At 44.1% G+C, this 15,338-nt stretch overlaps 1 protein-coding gene across 2 annotated transcripts in view; it reads left to right on the top strand.

Moving 5' to 3' along the window:
- Nucleotides 1-15,338, top strand: part of RALGAPA2 (Ral GTPase activating protein catalytic subunit alpha 2) — a 359,228-nt gene that overhangs the window by 66,168 nt on the left and 277,722 nt on the right. For both annotated transcript variants that reach the window (XM_090051969.1, XM_090051977.1), the window contains exons 5-6: nt 9,629-9,672; nt 11,262-11,439. In XM_090051969.1, coding sequence (XP_089908095.1) covers nt 9,629-9,672; nt 11,262-11,439 — 222 coding nt within the window. The remainder of the gene's footprint in view (nt 1-9,628; nt 9,673-11,261; nt 11,440-15,338) is intronic.

The following is a 15,338-nucleotide window of genomic DNA, read 5'->3' on the forward strand; positions in this document are numbered from 1 at the left end:
ATTGTTAGATGAAAAGTTGTATGGTATCTGAGATTTAAATCACTGAAAGGACAAAAGCATCCTAAAAGATGTCTTTGTGACACTCTGGGACAGGTTAGAATGAATGGATTAAAAATAGACTTCCAGATGGCCTTTGACACAGTTTCCCACCCAATTCTGGTGGGCAAGCTGAGGGACTGCGGCACTGATGAATGCACAGTCACATGGGTGGCAAACTGGCTCCAGGGGCACACCCAGAGAGTGGTGGTGGATGGATCGATGTCAACGTGGAAAGGTGTGGGCAGCGGAGTCCCCCAGGGCTTGGTCCTTGGGCCGGTGCTGTTCAATATCTTCATTAGTGAACTGGACAAGAGTGTAGAGAGCACCCTGTTCAAGTCTGCTGATGACACCAAGCTGTGGGGTAAAGTAAATACACCAGCAGGCAGGGACCACATCCAGGCAGACTTGGATAGGTTAGAGAAGTGGGCGGATCTGAACAGGATGCGGTTCAACAAGGACAAGTGCAGGATGCTGCACCTGGGGAGAGGGACCCAGCATTATGGTTATAGGTTAGGGGCTGACCCTCTTGGCAGCACAGAGGCAGAGAGGGATCTTGGAATCAGGATTGACTCCATGATGAATATGAGTCACCAGTGCGACGAAGCAATAGGCAGAGCCAACCGCACCCTGTCATATATCAACAGGGGCATCACTAACAGGTCCCGAGAGGTCTTGCTCCCCCTCTATGCAGCACTGGTCAGGCCGCAGCTGGAGTACTGTGTCCAGTTCTGGATGCCACACTTCAAGAGGGACGTGGAAAACCTGGAAAGGGTCCAGAGGAGGGCCACTCATATGGTTGGGGGCCTCCGTGGCCAGCCCTATGAGAGGAGGCTGAGGGACCTGAATCTCTTCAGTCTCTGCAACAGGAGACTGAGGGGGGATCTTGTGGCTGCCTACAACCTTATCAGGGGCCACCAGCAGGGACTAGGGGAAATTTTGTTTACCAGGGCCCCCCTTGGAGTCACCAGGAACAATGGCCACAAGCTGAGGAAGGATAGGTTTAGGTTAGATATTAGGAAGAACTGCTTCACGGTAAGAGTGATCAGAGCCTGGAATAGGCTTACCAGAGAGGTGGTGCTCTCACCTTCCATGGAAATCTTCAAAAGGAGACTGGATAGGCGCCTGGCTGGGGTCTTATGACCCCTACCACTCCCAGTGCTCCTTCCTGCCCATGGCAGGCTGTCGAACTCAGTGATCTATCTAGGTCCCTTCCGACTCATTGATTCTATGATTCTATGAAAGACAAATAGAGAATTTTCATCTCTCTTAGGTTAAAATTTTGATGTCTTTCTCTTTTTTGTTTCCCATGAAAATTGTCCACTTCCTTCACACCAGTAATTTGAATTTGGAAATGTTAAGTTGCACTTTTCAGCTTCAAACTGAGAAATATAATAGCAAACTAATTTCGACATATGCTCTGAAACCTCTGTGCATCACAGATGAGCACACCTGAAAATGCTATTTTTCTCTTTTCAGGAATATGATGCTTGCAAAGATTAAAATAGAGAATGTAGAATGCAAGAGTGTCTTGCTACATGTTGTGGCACAGAACTTTTTTTAATGTTAGGTATTGAGCCCGTTTTCCAAACTAACAGTGTTGTAGTATAGTGGTGTATGGCCTGCTACCACTGAGAGGGAAAAAAAAGCAAAATTGATTTTATTGGATAGAAGCAGAGAATGTTAGGGTTGAATAGAAGCAGAGAATGTCAAACCTGGGTTGAATAGGAATAATAGGAGTGAAAGGAGTAGAGAGTAGGTACAGGTAACGGAGGCAGGAGCTGGAGTGGAGCATAAAGGTACAAACATAGTTTGGAAGTACAATGGCAGAAGGATCAGTAAACGTGTTATAGAATCACTTGAAATGTTCCACTCCAGAACCAGGAAGTGATCCCATGAACCTTAACTCCTTATGTACTTCTGCTTTAGGTAAACATCTGTGAAACCCACATACAATGCATGTCTCCTTCCCCTATAGAGGTTAGCAGCTTATTATCACCAGCAGTTACTTTCTTAGATCAAGTGATGAAAGTGTCACTGCTGGATAAAAAGGTCCAAATATTGCTGATGACTGAAGTGGGGGTGGTCAGAACAATTTCCTATGGTGCAATTTTGTTTTGATTTTTTTTTTTAAATCAGGAAATTTCCTTAAAAGAATAACATATTGCAGAAAATGTAACTTGGTAAACCTAACACTCAAAAATTGAGAGATACGAAGGTGGTGTTTAAATTTTAGTTTAGCTCCTTTCTGAATCTGCATTATGATGCAGGCTTTAATACATATTTATGATATGCAAGGGGAGTTTAGGTTTATTAGGAATAAACTTTTTCACCAGGAAGATAGTGAAGTGCTGGAACCAGGTTACTTAGAGAGGTTGGGGCTCTCCATCTTTGGAGGTTTGTAAGACCTGGTTAGACAAAGTCTGGGCTGGGATGATATAGTAGGGGCAGATCCTGCTTTGAGCAGGGGGTTGAACTAGATCAGTGGTTCTCAACCTTTTTTGTACCAGGACTGATTTGTTAATATCAATGGCCACTCCCAACACAGTGCCCCTCACTCCCAGCCCCCACTGAGGAGCAGGAAGGGGGTGGGTCGGGAAGAGATATGGCGGGTCCTAAGCAGCCTCTTGCAGGCTAGATCTCTGCCATTCTGCAAGGGAAAAATAAGTTTCCCACATTTTTCTCCATTAAAGCAGTATCCATTCTTAAAGTTTGTTTGCGACCCTTTCATTCATTCTTGCGACCCACTTTTGGGTTGCAACCCATGGGTTGAGAAATTCTGGATTAATTGACCTCCTGGGGTCCCTTCCAACCCTAATTTTCTGTGTGTCATGAACCCTGTTAGTTTTGGTGTTCATGGCATGTCATAATTGTTTTCTTGTATTTTATTGTAGTGATATGGCATGTGCAGTTCTGTTGGAAAGCCCATGTTATGCTGTATCCATTTATGCTATTATCACTATATGGATTATGTTATGTTGGCTATGTATATCTTTGTGGTTTTGAATATAGCTTCACCTGGGAACTTAGGGGCTAGGGACAGACATTCAAAAAGCCTGGGCATGAATTGATTCAATCTTTGCTGATTAGTCTAACCTGGCTAGGCTGAAGCGGTTTGTAACTGCACAGACATCCCAGAAATGCAGGCATATGCCTGCAGTAGCTCAGGCTAGAAGCTGGGGGATGCTAGATCAGCCTTCCCATCCCTTCCACAGTACTGAACTGAGGGGGCAGGATGCTCTGGTTACCCCAGCAGGGAATTGATAACAATGTTTATCACCCCATTAAGAAAACAGCAGAGGGACATTACCAGCTACCTGTTGATTCTGCCAGTTGATTCAGCACAGACCATAGCCAGCATGTGGTCTGCTAGCTAATACACAGACACCTCAAGGCAAGGCAGAGGAGAGAGGGGAATTTCTGCTTAGCAGGGAGTGGTGAGGGGGAGCAGCCCACAGTCTTGCCGGAATTGCAGCCAGGAGCAGAGGGGAAGGGCCAGCCCTGCCGTGGAATGGAGAGCCCCACCCCTCCCTGAGAGCATGCCAGGATTCTCATAGATTCATAGATGCTAGGGTTGGAAGGGACCTCAATAGATCATCGAGTCCGACCCCCTGCATAAGCAGGAAAGAGTGCTGGGCCTACATTACCCCAGCTAGATACACATCCAACCTTCTCTTGAATACCCCCAGGGTAGGGGAGAGCACCACCTCCCTTGGGAGCCCGTTCCAGACCTTGGCCACTCGAACTGTGAAGAAGTTCCTCGTAATATCCAATCTAAATCTGCTCTCCTCTAGCTTGTGGCCATTATTTCTTGTAACCCCCGGGGGCGCCTTGGTGAATAAATACTCACCAATTCCCTTCTGTGCCCCCCTGACGAACTTATAGGCAGCCACCAGGTCGCCTCTCAACCTTCTCTTACGGAGGCTGAAAAGGTCCAGTTTCTCTAATCTCTCCTCGTAGGGCCTGGCCTGCAGGCCCTTAACCATACGAGTGGCCCTTCTCTGGACCCTCTCCAGATTATCTGCATCCTTCTTGAAGTGCGGCGCCCAGAATTGCACGCAGTACTCCAGCTGCGGTCTGACCAGCGCCCGATAGAGGGGAAGTATCACCTCCTTGGACCTATTTGTCATGCATCTGCTGATGCACGATAAAGTGCCATTGGCTTTTCTGATGGTTTCGTCACACTGCCGACTCATGTTCATCTTGGAGTCCACTAGGACTCCAAGATCCCTTTCCACTTCCGTGCCACCCAGCAGGTCATTTCCTAGGCTGTAGGTGTGCTGGACGTTTTTCCTCCCTAGATGCAGCACTTTGCATTTCTCCTTGTTGAACTGCATTCTGTTGTTTTCTGCCCACTTGTCTAATCTGTCCAGGTCTGCTTGCAGCTGCTTCCTGCCCTCCGGCGTGTCCACTTCGCCCCATAGCTTAGTGTCATCTGCAAACTTGGACAGAGTACATTTCACCCCCTTGTCCAAGTCGCTGATGAAGACATTAAAGAGTATCGGTCCAAGCACCGAGCCCTGCGGGACCCCACTGCCCACACTCTTCCAGGTCGAAACCAACCCATCCACCACAACTCTCTGGGTGCGACCCTCCAGCCAATTCTCCACCCACCGGACTGTGCAGTAATCCAAGTCACAGCCCCTTAACTTGTTCACCAGTATGGGGTGGGATACCGTATCAAAGGCCTTCCTGAAGTCCAAGTATACGACATCCACCCCTCCTCCTGCGTTGAGGCGTTTTGTGACCTGGTCATAAAAAGAGACTAGATTGGTCAGGCACGATCTACCTGCCACGAACCCGTGCTGGTTTCCCCTCAGCATAATTTGTCCTGCCGGGCTCTCACAAATGTGAGCCTTGATGATTTTCTCAAAGATTTTGCCAAGGATGGAGGTGAGACTGACTGGCCTATAGTTACCCGGGTCCTCCTTCCTCCCCTTCTTGAAAATGGGAACCACATTGGCCCTTTTCCAGTCCTCCGGGACTTGACCCGTGCGCCACGAGCATTCAAATATTCCCGCCAGTGGCTCTGCAATGATGTCAGCCAGTGCCTTCAGTACCCTCGGATGGAGCTCATCCAGGCCTGCCGACTTAAAGGCATCCAGTTCCTCCAAGTGACCCTGCACCACCTCAGGGTCCACGCATGGAAGTCTGGTGCCTTGCTGCTGCCTCCCTACACTCCCAGTGAGAGACTTGTCATGCCTCTCGCTTAGGAACACTGAGGCGAAGAACTCGTTGAGGAGTTCAGCCTTGTCCCCTCTGTCCGTCACCAATTGTTTCTGCCCATTTAGCAGGGGTCCTATTCCTCCCTGGGCCTTCCTTTTACTCCTTACTCCTTTCTGGGGGAGTCTGGTTTAACTTAAACTAGCAAAGGGTCTGAGACAAACATTGCATAAACCAGTTTGACCCAAATCAGTTAAATCTGATACTACATTCAACCAAGTTTATCTCAAACCTGTTTCAGCTATTTTCAAACTGGTTTACGTGCACTGAACATCTGTTCTGTTACAGGTTTAAACCAGGTTCTGATCACTTAAACTAGTTTATGTGTAATGTCTGTCCCTAGCCATGGAGTGGACGGAACTGCTAATTGTCCCTTGCCATTGTGTTCCAGGGCCAGGACTTTGTTTCTCAGAATAGCAGAAACAAGGGGCCACTGGTAGGGTGGGCAGCCCTGGGCATTGTCTGGCTGCAGTTGAGGAATCAGCTCCACAATAAGAAAGGATCTGAGTGTAATGACCCAACAGGCTGAGGAAGTGCAAGTAGCCAAGGAACCAGAACCTTGTGGAGGATTCTGGTGACTCATGGAAGATTAGAATAATACTGATTAAGGGGCTAGCTTTGGAAACTTTTCAAGATCTGGTCCTGTTAGAAATCAGCCTTTGTGTTGATTTGGTCATTACTAACCTAGTAACTGGGGTTAGTACAGTGTTTTCCAGCCTTTTTTGTCTCACAGCACATTTACTTAAATTAAAAAGCACCACGACACACTGGACGTGGAGCAGGGAAGAGGGGGTAGCACGTGGTCAGCCGGACACTGACAGGGAGGGGAGGCACGTGACCAGTCGGATGGCATTTTGGTCTGGAGCCACACCCTCTGCGTGGCTGGAGCCATGCTCCCTGTTTGTCTGTGTCCGCAGTAGCAGCAGGTGGGGGTATGGCTCCAGCCCAGAATGCCGTGCCACACCTGCTGTGGCACACTGGTTGGGAAACACTGGGTTAGTAAACCCTGCATAGCCAGAGATTCAAAGACATATATTCAAAGGACTCTGACAGGGATTCTCGTGAAAGGTTAGGTGTAGGTAGATGAGAGGATAAGAATCTGTACTTTCGTGACTCCAGACCTGTGGTCTGTTTTGTTTGCATAATTCTTTTTGTCCTATGTAATAAATCCTTTTACTGCTTTTTTTTCTAATTGATTGCTGGTGGAGAGAGTGATTTCTGGGTGAGTGATATACCAGGCTGTCGCAGGGCACTAAGGTGCCTGCTCCTATAAGAGCAGAAGCTGCCTAGGGAGAGGGCCCTGAGAGCCAGACAGAAGCCCACAAGTGCAGGTTACTAAGGCAACAGGCACATAGAAACCCCAAGGCTGGGACTAGACGGGGAGTTCTCTGTCAGCAGCCAAAGGGGAAGAAGCTCACCAGAGAGGCTTGGCTGCCTGTTCTACTCTGGGTAGAATTAAGGGGCTCCAGGAGCTCACCAGAGACCCTGGCTTATAAGGCAATTAGTGTTGGGGGAAGTTTGATGTTTTAAAGGGACAGAACACACCCTGAACTGCTTATATTGTGTTATAGCCCAGGGGCTCAGATTTTAGTTGCTGTTTGACCGGTGGATTGGGCTGAGGCTATTGGGGAAGGAGAAGGCCTCATTGGGGGCCCACAACAGTATGGGTACCCCAGTGCCAGAGAAGAGCGCAGTGATAAGGGGATGAGCAGCCCTCAGCACAGAGACAGGGCTGCGGAGATCCCAGTGAGGACAAGGAGCCAAGTTATAGCAAGGCCCAGGAGAGACAACATCAGTACTATCTGCAAGGCTTGAGGTCTGGTAAAGGAGTGGTTTTGGAGCCATGCATCTAGCCCATAAGGCTGAGAGTGTCCCGTGAATCATCCATTTTGAAGCAGGACGCCAAGGGGTCTAAGAACCCACAGTGTTCAGTGGGGTCCAGCAAGACCGTGTCCAGACAGTAAGGTCAAGGGCAGCCTCCCCATATCAAAATTACCAGCAGGAAGTGGCGGATGAGAAAGTGGGTGCTTGTTGGGTAGGATTGGCATGGTCAAGGAGCCCTAGGCCCAATCCCTGGGCCATCCCTGGGGACCCCATCCCATGACACAGGCTGACTCTCTCCATGGAGAGGGGGACCTGTAATTTCTTCCATAACCCACAAGTGAAGACCACTTGAGGCTAAGATCTGCTGGGTTAGGGCACTATCTCAGGGCAACCTCAGGTCTGTTCCTTGAGGCAAGTGACAGTGCAGTGGGGAGAAACTGAGCTGTTGGGGGTTCCCTGTTAATGGATTTGTGACAACAGGAATAGAATCCAGTTATTTAGGCATCATTCAGCTAGCCCAACTGCAAGACCCTCCTTTTTCTTCCCACAAATAGCCTACCTCACTACCTTCCAGCGCCTCCAGTGTCTGCCAAAATTAGGAGAGATATGCTGCAAATAAGTCTCGTGCCCTCAGCAGCTTGAGTTCATTCCCATGGCACTATCCGTTCTCTGTACTGGATGAGATCCTAAAGCAAAAATGTCATCATGTAGTTAAAGATTGTATCATAGTGTATGCATAAAAAGCTGAATCAAGATTTCATTGACAACTTGGATGAAGGCATTCCCTAAGTTTTGAACACTAGATTTTGAAACATTAACATTCTTTTAATATAATTTTGTCTTTCTTTAATAACTGTAAAGCCTTAATATCAGTTGTGCAAGAAGCTAGTCTTATACCCACATGAAACTTGAGAAGCCAATAATAGAATGAGATAGAGGCTTATTTGCCTTATGAAGCTTCACAGTTTTTGAAACAGGCTCACTTGTCACAGTTTAGGGATTTAACAAGAAGAGTGTGTATTTTAGTGCAAAAATCACAAACAGTGGTACAAATATCTTGATTTACAGTTTAGAAAAATAAATAGAAGAGTAGAGAGAGGCCACAAAATTAAATTAATTTTCAGAGTTCCTTTAGTTTTAAAAATCTGTTGTTTGTAACATGGAATCGGAACTTTAAAATATTTAGTTTGATAATGTTCCTGGTAATTAGAGTATATTAGATTCATTACTGCTGTGAAAATGAAAAGCTCTAATTCTGAATACCGCTGAAGTGGAGAGAATGTGTACTATGCTGCCTATTGAAATAATTTGGACCCATGGTGCTTTTCTAAGTACTGCTTCTCATTCTGGTTTCTGACATTGATTTTGCTGTTTAATCAACTACTGTGTTTTCTAGCTGAGCAATGATTTTATGATGGCAGCAGAAATAATGGGTGGAAATGAAAGGTCAAGGAAAGAGCTGTTGTCAAATTTCCAGTTAACACAGATGAAAATAAAAGGAGACATCTGCTTGGGTTGCTTCATGACAATTTCCTGTAAACTTGTATTGTGCAAATTAGGCTGAACTCAGCCTTTTTATAACTAACGTATTTTGATTTCTGAAATATAGTCATCATTAACCAAATTTTTAGGTAGTCTCACTTAGTATGCCAACACATTCATTTTTTTCATGCAGATGATTTGGCTATTACCTAATGGTCATGTGCACTGATACAGCAAATATGTAAATTTATTAGTGCAGTAGGATTAATTTAGTATTATAGAATGGCTAATTCTTGTTCACTAGAATCTAAGTATCTGGTTAAAGTAGTTTATTGATACTGAGCTATGAACTTGTTACTTCTCTTTGAGTTTAACAGTGACAATATTATTTTGAGAGTTTAGCTAACAGTATTTCACATTTTCAAATTTGGAATGTTTTTTATATTACGTTGTTAAACCAGAATTTTCACAGTTGCTTCTAATTTTGGCACATATGGGTTGAAATAGATACTGTGTGCAGTTGACACAAATTTTAAACCCCTGTATTAAATGATATTAAAACAGCTTTTCTTTTCTTTTCCATGAGTTTATGCATCTGCAAGCTTATTGGCATTACACACAGTGTGAACATGCATGCTTTTCCTCTCTGGTTTTGTCAGCATTGGTAAATTATGATGTAAAATATATGTAGAAAATGTTAATTGAGTTGTTTTAAATATTTTTCTTAAATATAAAAGTAGAAATCTCATTGGTTAGAGCAACCATTTTCCACTTCCTTTAAAAATGAGCAGGCATCTGAGTAAAACAAACATGTCAGCTGCAAAGCTGTACTGAATTTTATTTTACATTTGTGCATCAGCATATAGCATATATAATATTAGTTTTACATTTTTTTCCTAAGATATTTCTTAAATAAGCACATTGCAGAAGTAGTATGATGAACAGCACAGCACAGCACAGCACAGCACAGATGGTCTTTTGCAGCCAACATGCATGTTTGACAAAAGCAGGCACCTTCAGATATTTTACCAATGTATTTTTCTGTTTTGTTTTTCAATTTCAGGATCCATTTTGAAAAAGCTTTTGCACACTGGAAATTCTATAAAGGTATTTCTCATAGATGATATATTTAGTGTTTCTTGCTGCTTCAGTTTAACTGGTTCTGCAGAGTAATGTCTATCTGTCAATCTAATGTATCTGTCAGTCTAAATTCCAAATGTGCTGTAATCATTTTTCAAATGACTGTATACTGATTATTACAAAAGTTCCTGTAAGTGGTATTTCTGTTTTTAGTTCGCAATTTTTTTCCTCAGGTTTACAAGTTTACCTCATTATTGTAATATTTATGTGATGATTTGCTACAGCTATAATACATTTTGTTAATTCTGCCTCTGGAAAAGATCAGTTTCTATGGGTTAACAGATCCTCAGATATCCCTAGCTAGAAAGTTGACACATTATACTGTTAGTTTGAATGCAAAATTTTGTTTTTGTCAGTAGTTGTTAATCCATTGTTCTTTTTCTCATTCAAATACCAAAAATTAGAATTCTACCATATTTATTAGCTTTCTTTGTTAAAAGTTTACTGAGGGTCCTGTATCATTGGGTTATACAAAATAAATCATAACATGAATAGTAATTTAATTAAGTAGAGTTTTTCAAGGAAATACGTGGACTACTATGGCACTATCCTATCCCCATTGAAGTCAATGGCAAAACTCCCATTGATTGTTATCAGGGTCAGGATTTCACACCTGATGTGGTATGATATATCATCAGTTGCTGTATGCAGGAAGTACAACCACTCTACTTCCTTGGAGGATCAACTTTAAGGTTTTGAACCTTGCATGCAACTGAGCTACATTTGGCAGATGCGGAATAATTTTCTGGAGTTACCACAGCTGTTTGACTCCTGGTTCAAGCTGAAACAGCATCAAGGTTGATCCAACTTGTGACAGCCCTATAGGGCAGAGGTTAGGCACACTTTAGATGCAACATAATGTATCTGGGTCTGCAAATGAGCTGCTGGTTGTAACACTCCCACTGCTGTCACTTCTCCTACCATGCTTGTGATCCAGCCACCACTTCCTGTGCTGCTCTATGCTTGTAATTTCTCGTGCCACCACATTGCCACTGATATCCCAGGTTTGCAGGCCAGATGAAGTCATGTAGTGGGCTGGATCTGGCCTGTGGACTGTAGGTTTTTGACCCCTGCTCTAGGGAGCATTTTTTGGCTAGATGAAACTGCACCTTATCCTTATCTCTGGTGCCGGCATACCCTCTACACTAGCAGTCGGTAAACGTTTTGAGTGGCAACCCAAAGACAACTCATCTTGGGTCTGAGTTGGGCCAGCACCTTCTACCCAGCCACCATGGCCACTTCCCCAGCCACCCGACTACAGCACAGGCAAAGCACCCTGCCTCCCAGCCACAGCACAGGGAAACCCCCTGCTACCAGAATGCTGCTAAAGATACCTAGCTCCATAGGCTGGTTCTGGTTTACAGACCTTAAGTTTGTAATGCCTGTTTTACATGGTTAAACTAGCAGTTATTATTTTCTGATTGTCTGGGGATGGTGGAAGCGAAATCACTCACCATATTTCTGGTAAATAATTTTTCTAATTTCTTAAAATTGTATCATCGCTGTATTTTCAGGTTTATTTTAATATCACTTTCCACAAAATGTTCTTGTTTTAGATAAGATGTGAAGGAATCCGACTGTATCTTCTTTGGCTTCAAGGACTTCAGACAAATTGCTCAGAAGAGCAAGTGTTAATTTTTGCATGTCTTGTGCCTGGTTTTCCACCTATTATGTCATCAAGAGGTGCTTGTACACTGGATACCCTCATTAGTCCTCCTCCCAGTTTACTTGATGGTAAGTAAAATCATGAATATTCACATGACTAATGTATTGCACTCTTTTCGTCTTTAAATCATAGAGTTATAGGTATGGCTTATGGGGAAAATATCTAATAGGTCATTCGATATATCTTTGTACCTCATTGCATCTGAGATTTTGTATTGAGTTTATTACGCAATAAAATTATTTTCGTAACACCAGATTCCCTCTGTTTTTGTAATACCAGCACATACATTTTAGTTTTCTTACAGTTAGAAAGAGAAATAAATTGCGTAGGTCATCATTTCTCCGATTAATTTTGACCTGTCGCTGAATAGAATAAGTCGTAATAAGTTCTATTCAGTATAAATAGCTGAACTTCAGCTAATTGTGGAAATAAGGCTTGTTGGTGTTTATAGGTAGAAAAATCATTCTTAACTCTTTCATACATTGTCATTAGACACCATCTTCAAGATCTACAAAGAGCACTTCTGTACATTCAAAGGTGAGGATATTTGGCCTGTGGCAGTGGGGGAAAGAAAATGCTTGGTTCTCGTTCCAGGATTGCCCTTTCTTGTGCTTTTTGTGGATATTTAGGTCATTTGTATACTGCCTGTCAGCTGAGTCCAGGACTGCTGATGATGAAATGAGCTCTACCTACTCACTACTGCTCCAGACATGCAAAAACCCAGCAATTAGGCAGCGTGTGGCATGGATCACACTCGCAAGCATCATTCTTAGGCTTGGCAGCAGTTCTGTGCTCAACAGGGATGCAATATACACAAATCCGTGTTCCTATTGGACTGGTGGAGTAAACAGTTTTAGTTAATTGGCTTAACTGAAAGATGCAGTAGAATTCTGTTAGTTAGCCGTGTACTTGAGGATAGGCTTTTACACACCTTTACCGCTGCTAAATGTGTCATTTTTTGCCCAGGAACAAAAGCTGTCCCCACCTCTGAGGTCAGTTTTGGTCTTGCTGTGAGCATCATGCTAGTTTCTCAGTGGTCTAGAAATTAATTTTTATCTTGGTACCAGATTGGTCTGGATGGTATGGGTAGGTTAGATTGTAAGGCTTTCAAGTTTCTCAACTTAGCAGGGATCTGGTTTGTTAGTATTTCAGGTCTCTGATAAATTTGCCTTAGGTTTAGGGGAAGGTATATCCCCTGAATAAGGAAGCAGAAGAGGGTTGTGGATTCTAGTTTCTAGTACAGCAAGTGTCTGCCTCCTATTCTGTATGGCAGGGGCAGGCAAAATACGGCCCGTAGGCCAGATCCAGCCTATCAGGGCATTCTGTCTGGCCCATGGGGCCCCTAAAAATGTTAGAAAATCAATATTTATCTGCCCCTGGCTGCCTGTCAAAGATGACAGGAAATGGGCAGTAGGAGCCAGGGGCAGAACTAAACAGCCTCAGCAGCAAGTCTGGCTTGGCCTTACCCTTCCCAATCCCTCCCAGCCTGAGTCCCAGTGAAAAGCCTCTGCCTAGCAAGGGGCTTCTGGAGGCTTCTGGCCTGCGACTGCTTCTGCCTCCCTGCACCAAGAGAAATACAGATAAGAAGGAGGAGGGGTGGGAGGCAGGGGAGGACTGTAGGTGATTGCCTCAGTCCTTAGGGCTGGCCAGGCTGGCTCCTGCAATCTTGCGCTGCAGCTGGGAACCATGTGGTGCTGGCCAGCCAGCTGGCAGGCAAGGGGAGGAGCAGGGAAATGGCTGCCTCAGGTAGAGGAAGGGGCAGCTAGGGGGTATGCAGAGCACAGTGACAGCTGGGTGGGAGCTTGGAGCCTGCACTGGTACACCAGGGCCAGTGCCGGCAGGAGCGTGGGGCCAGGCTGCCAGGGGCTCTGTCAAGGGACAGGGCTACCCATGCTGCCCTCAATGGCTTTCCAAAATTTGGTAAACAGCCCTCTGCCGGAAGTAATTGCCCACCCTGCTATATGGCCTCAACTGTTAGTATATATGTGTGTTAGTATAAATGACTAACTTGTTCGGGTTTCTAAAAGGTACCAGTCACAGGTGTCTCAGTTCGAGCACAAAAATTAAAATATCCTTATTAGAAAAATAATTTAATGGTTAATTGCCAAGACTCTTCTCAAGACTTTTCTTTTCTGTCTGGATAAAGTATAGTAAAACATCTTGCAACATGCACAGAGTTCTCCAAATCTGGGTTTTTGTGTTGCAAAGAGGGTAGTAAGTTCCACAGAATTTTGCTGAGAACAATTAGATTGATCCTAATAATGGATCAAGTGGAAATGCTGGAATTGTCACTTTGCTGAGGCTTTCACTTCAGGAGCACTCCACACTGAGGAGTCCAAAGGGGAAAAAATGAGAAGATGAGAAGCAGTGGGAGGGAGGAGGAAGAAAAAGGAAGGTTTTGTTTTGTTTTGTTTTTTGTTTTTGTTTCTTTTTTGGGTTTTTTTAATATCATGTTGTAGGAGAAAGGGGCATCTGTGAGTGTGTTGCTGCTCTGGGCAAGCTCTGTGGTGTTCTTAATTATTTAATTAGGTATGCTTTTTGTATATATCTATTTGCATGTCTTATCTTTGTTCTGATCAGAACATTGAGCCCAAAAAATAGATTAAGGGATTATGATTCCATTCACCTACTAGTTATTTCCTCCAATTTTATCCTTTATCAGATGTTAGTTATTTTGTTCTCTGAAAAGGTACTGCTTTTGGCGGGGCCTCATATTCTGTGGCATTCTGACCGAAATTCTATAAATTCTATGGCAGTTTCAGTTAACTTTTTTCTAAAATAAATATTTAATTTAAATTCAAAATGAATGTGGATAATGCCTGTGGCACAGTAGCCCTTGAGGTGCTCATTTTGATATTAAATTCAGTTTATGCTGTCAAAATTTATGGTGCACCAAAAATTATCATCTAAAAATTCCTCAGAGCAGGGATCAGCAACCTATGGCCCAGCCAAATCCCACCTACAGAACCATGAGATCTGGCCCGTGGAACTAGGGCTTCGGTGACATTTGGCAGACAGCACCATGCTGCTGTGCCCAGGCAGTGGGCACAGGGAGCTTTCCTGTGCTGCACCACAGCCTAATGGCACAGAGAAGTAGTGGCAGCAGCCAGTCCTAGCACTGGTCCACCCTAGACCCAAATTGGGCCATTCTGGCCTGCTGATGGGAATCTGAGGCTGATTGCAGCTTCATAGGGATCCCTGTTATTTCATAACAGATGTCATTTAGAAGTGAATCTAGTTTCGTGGCATGAACTGATCATTCCCACGCAGGACATTCATACTCTGCAGTGCAGTAACACAAGGCAGTAGTGGTGGTTTGTAATGTAGCTGGGTTCACTGTCTACTTTTAGGTGGCCAACCTTTGACATATGTTATTGCAGGCACTGACTTTCCCTTTCATTTTCTATACATGTGCTTTGAAGGTATGTGTTTGGTCCAATATAACTCCCAAGTTTACAGGGTTCAGGTGATTAGTCAGTGGGATTCCATCCCAGGTGGTTATTAATTTCTGCTTGATTTCTCTATGGCATAAGTGAAAGCCTGTGGCCTATGTCTTGAGTTTGCGCAAAGCTGGCTCTTATTATAGTAATGTAAGAAGCTGCTCAGCACACGTTAGTCAGTTCTCAGCAGCAGCAAAGTCCTTCTCTAACAAGGTGATGCATAGATCATCAGTGGGAATCCTAGTTTTTTTTTTTATTTAAAAATCATAAATTTGCTGGTGAACCCCCCCAAATCTGTTTGTCCACAATTAAAATGAAACACCACTATGTAGGTATCAGTTAAACACAATGTTTTACTGATATATTTATAGTTTTAAAACAAGTTGGAAACCTACCAGTGCCTCAGTCACTATAATGAAATAAATTCTAAAGGCCTATGAATTTTGGCATTTGATTTTGGGTTTTGGAAAATCAGAGCTTCCCCACCCCCTTCACCCACGAAGACGTGGGTTCAGCTGCGGCTATCC

The sequence above is a fragment of the Crocodylus siamensis genome, chromosome 1, assembly GCF_052110815.1.
Source record: "Crocodylus siamensis isolate JL-2025a chromosome 1, ASM5211081v1, whole genome shotgun sequence".
Lineage (NCBI taxonomy): Eukaryota > Metazoa > Chordata > Crocodylia > Crocodylidae > Crocodylus > Crocodylus siamensis.